Source organism: Octodon degus, unplaced genomic scaffold (genome assembly GCF_000260255.1).
Source record: "Octodon degus isolate 3935 unplaced genomic scaffold, OctDeg1.0 scaffold00006, whole genome shotgun sequence".
NCBI classification, from domain to species: Eukaryota; Metazoa; Chordata; class Mammalia; order Rodentia; family Octodontidae; genus Octodon; species Octodon degus.
Window position 1 is genome coordinate 31825882 of NW_004524582.1, and position 3329 is coordinate 31829210.

The 3329-nt window shown below is 64.5% G+C and overlaps 1 protein-coding gene across 6 annotated transcripts in view; it reads right to left on the reverse strand.

The window, feature by feature from the left end:
- Window positions 1-816: 816 nt before the first annotated feature.
- The window catches only part of Hgfac (HGF activator), a 5704-nt gene continuing 3191 nt past the window's right edge, over window positions 817-3329 (reverse strand). For all 6 annotated transcript variants that reach the window (XM_023699953.1, XM_023699960.1, XM_023699957.1 and 3 more), the window contains 4 exons: window positions 2247-2386; window positions 1997-2137; window positions 1764-1912; window positions 817-1075 (listed from right to left, as the gene is read on the reverse strand). In XM_023699953.1, the coding sequence (XP_023555721.1) occupies window positions 893-1075; window positions 1764-1912; window positions 1997-2137; window positions 2247-2386 (613 nt within the window). In that variant the 3' untranslated portion in view covers window positions 817-892. The remainder of the gene's footprint in view (window positions 1076-1763; window positions 1913-1996; window positions 2138-2246; window positions 2387-3329) is intronic.

The window sequence follows — 3329 nt, forward strand, 5'->3', positions numbered from 1 at the left end:
AGGGACCCCCAGAACTTGGGTCCAGGGGACCCTGGACCAGCACCTGGGCAGCTTCATGGAGAGTAGAGGGGGCCAGGCTGGCGGCAGGGGTGCAGGTGCTACACACAGCTCAGAGTAGCTGGGGGCAGCGCGTGGAACATCACTGGCATGGGCCCCAGCAGGTGAGGCTGGGCAGGGAGAGTGGAGGCGCCTGTCCAGGACAGGCCCCGGACTTGGTGCCATTGGCTGCCCCTCCCCGAGCACTGCCCGACAGCCCTCCCTACCCTGCAGCTCTCAAGGCTGCCAGTGCTGGGCACTGTAGGGACTGCCTACTGCTGCCTGTGATCCACGTGCCTGTCACGCAAGTAGCCTGGTGACCCTAGTGACTCCCCCACACTGGGATCAGGGGACTGGGGAAGATCCAGACTCACAGCCGGGCCGATGGCCAGCGCATCCCCCATATCCACCTCCCCTGTGCCAACCAGGCCAGCAGGACCCACCGCCGTCACACCCCTCCGTGCAGCCCCACTCCCCAGTCCCCTCCGAGGAGTCCTTGCAGAGTACGGCTGCCCCGTGAAGCCAAACGACCCCAGCGGTTCCCAGACGACCTGTGTTCTTTCAGGGTCAGCGTTTCCCACATGACTCACTGGGGATCCAGATGGGGACAGCTCGGGGTATGCATTCTGCCACTACCTGGCGGGGTGGCCCTGGAGGCACCTGGCCTCCATCCTTTGCCCGAACCCTGGGCCTTGGGGCTGGACCCTGTGTGTGGCGCAGGTCCTTATCGAGCTGAGCAGCTCAGGCCATGGTGGCCTGGGAGGCAGGACACAGCAGCACGGCGGGGTCTTGGAGCCATCTTTATTGTCCTCTAGGCAAGCAATGGTGAGAAAGCAGGACAGCCCCTGCCCAGGGCCTATGAGGGGGGCATGGGCCGCTTAGCTGGCCGTATGCGATCACTGATCCAGCCCACATAGTTGGCCACACGAGTGTAGACACCTGGCTTGTTGAGACGCCCGCAGCCATCACCCCAGCTAATGATGCCGTACAGGTAGGCCACTCCGTTCTTCTCGCAGGCCAGGGGCCCACCTGAGTCCCCCTGGGGAGAGACAAGGCTCAGGGCCACCTGCTCCAGCCTGGCTGTGCTCTGAGCCCTGGCACAGGGCGTTTTCAGGATGGTGTTCCAACAGCACGGGGCAGGGATACCCTGGGCAGTGAGTGTGCAGCGCCACTGGCCCCTCTCCCACCTCCACCCCACCTGGCTCTCTCCCCATGGCCCAGTGTGCTTCTGGGCTTGGACCCTCTCTGGCCACCAGTGTGATCCCTAGGGGCCATGCAGCCACGCTGCACCCCGGCACAGCTGGGCCACTTCCTGGCCTGCCCTCTTGGCTGTTGAAAGCTTGCCTCTCTCAGGTCCAGGTGCAGGCCTGTGCCCTCCACACTGTCCCACCCTTCCTGAGCACATAGGGGCAGCGAGGCCCTGCCCACTGGCTCCAGTCTGAGCAGTTGGAAGAGGGCTTGGACCTTGTTGGGACTCAGTTTCCCACCTATAAAGTGGGGCACAAAGCAGCCCCTCTACATTGCTGTGCGGTGTGCAGCCCTGGGAATGACTCAGTTGACTGGCTGATTGGTTGAGAGGAATCCAGGTCAAAGGGTGTGGCCTTTGGTGCTAGCTGTCACTTGGCCCTTACTGAAGGTGGGATGTGTGTGACTTCTCTGTGCCTGGGCGCCCGTGTGGGGCTGCTGGAGACATTCCCAGCCCCTGGCACGACGGCCTGCCCACCCACCTGGCAGGCGTCAGACTTGCAGTCAAAGTAGCCAGCGCAGAGCATGTTGGGGCTGATGTCCGCGCCATACACCTCGGGGCTACTACACTTGTGGTCCGCTACGATGGGGACCAGAGCTTCCCGCAGGGAGCTGGCGTAGCCGCTCACCTCTGAGGGACACGAGCAGCGCTTTCTCAGGGCAGGAGCTCAGGGGACGGGGCTCCGCTGCCCACCCAGGCCAGCCACCCACTCACGCTCGTCCATGTGACCCCAGCCTGAGATCTGGCACTTGTGCCCCGCGGGGAAGGAGCTGCCAGGCTCGGGCAGGCAGATGGGCTGCACGAACTGGGAGCGCACAGCACAGCGGTCCCCCTTCTTCCTCAGCCGGATCAGGACTAGGGCGAGGTCAGGTCAGACTGGGCCGTGCGGCCCGCGCAGATCCCCCCATGTGGGGGTACCCTGCTGCTGCCCCAGGCCCCATTTACCAATGGATCCCCAGCTCACCCAGGTCGTGGTCACTGGGGCGGAACACGGAGTACAGTGGGTAGGGGATGTATTTCTCAATGGCGAGTGTCTGTGTCACATCTGTGCTGTGGTTGAAGATGTGCTGGCCCAGCACCACTGAGATGCTGTCCCTGGGGGGGCTGCAGGGCAGGGCGGGTGGAAGCACAGGCCTGGCCCTCTCCTGGGGTGCCCGCCAGCCCTCCTCATGCCAGCTGTGGCTTCCTCCTACAGCCCCTCATGCCTGTAGCGCGGCCCCTGGGCAGCCCCTCTGTCCCCATCAATGCCTCAGTTTCTCTCTGCAGGGCAGGGCTTGAGCCCAGCGGGGCAGAGCAGGAGCAGGGGACAGAGAAAGGGGAGCAGCTTCCTGGCTGTCCCTTTGGGTCAGAGCCCTGACCAGCTGTGGTGTGAGGGCTGAGAGAAGTGGCTGGCAGCTCACCCACTGGTCTGAATCTCAGGGTAGTGGGGTGTCTCAACCCTCGGAACTAGGAGCTGAGTGTCTCAGTCTCCCCGGCGGTACAGCAGCGGGAGTGGGTGACTCTCACACATGCTGTCACCCAGCACGGAGGCTCTGGTGTGCAGACCACTAGCCCAGGCAGCCCCGTGTCCCAGGGATCCCGGGGTACCCTGTGGTCGAGCAGGACGCATGTGGTGCAACCCCGAACTAGAGGTGGGGCCCAGGGTGACGGCAGAGTGGGCTAGGTGATGGGACAGCGGGTTGGGTGATGGGACAGCGGGCTGAGTGATGGGACAGTGGGCTGGGTGATGGGACAGCGGGCTGGGTGATGGGACAGCGGGCTGGGTGACGGGACAGTGGGCTGGGTGACGGCAGAGTGGGCTGGGTGATGGGACAGTGGGCTGGGTGACGGGACAGTGGGCTGGGTGATGGGACAGTGGGCTGGGTGATGGGACAGTGGGCTGGGTGATGGGACAGCGGGCTGGGTGATGGGACAGTGGGCTGGGTGATGGGACAGCGGGCTGGGTGATGGGACAGTGGGCTGGGTGACGGGACAGTGGGCTGGGTGATGGAACAGTGGGCTGGGTGACAGCAGAGTGGGCTGGGTGATGGGACAGTGGGCTGGGTGA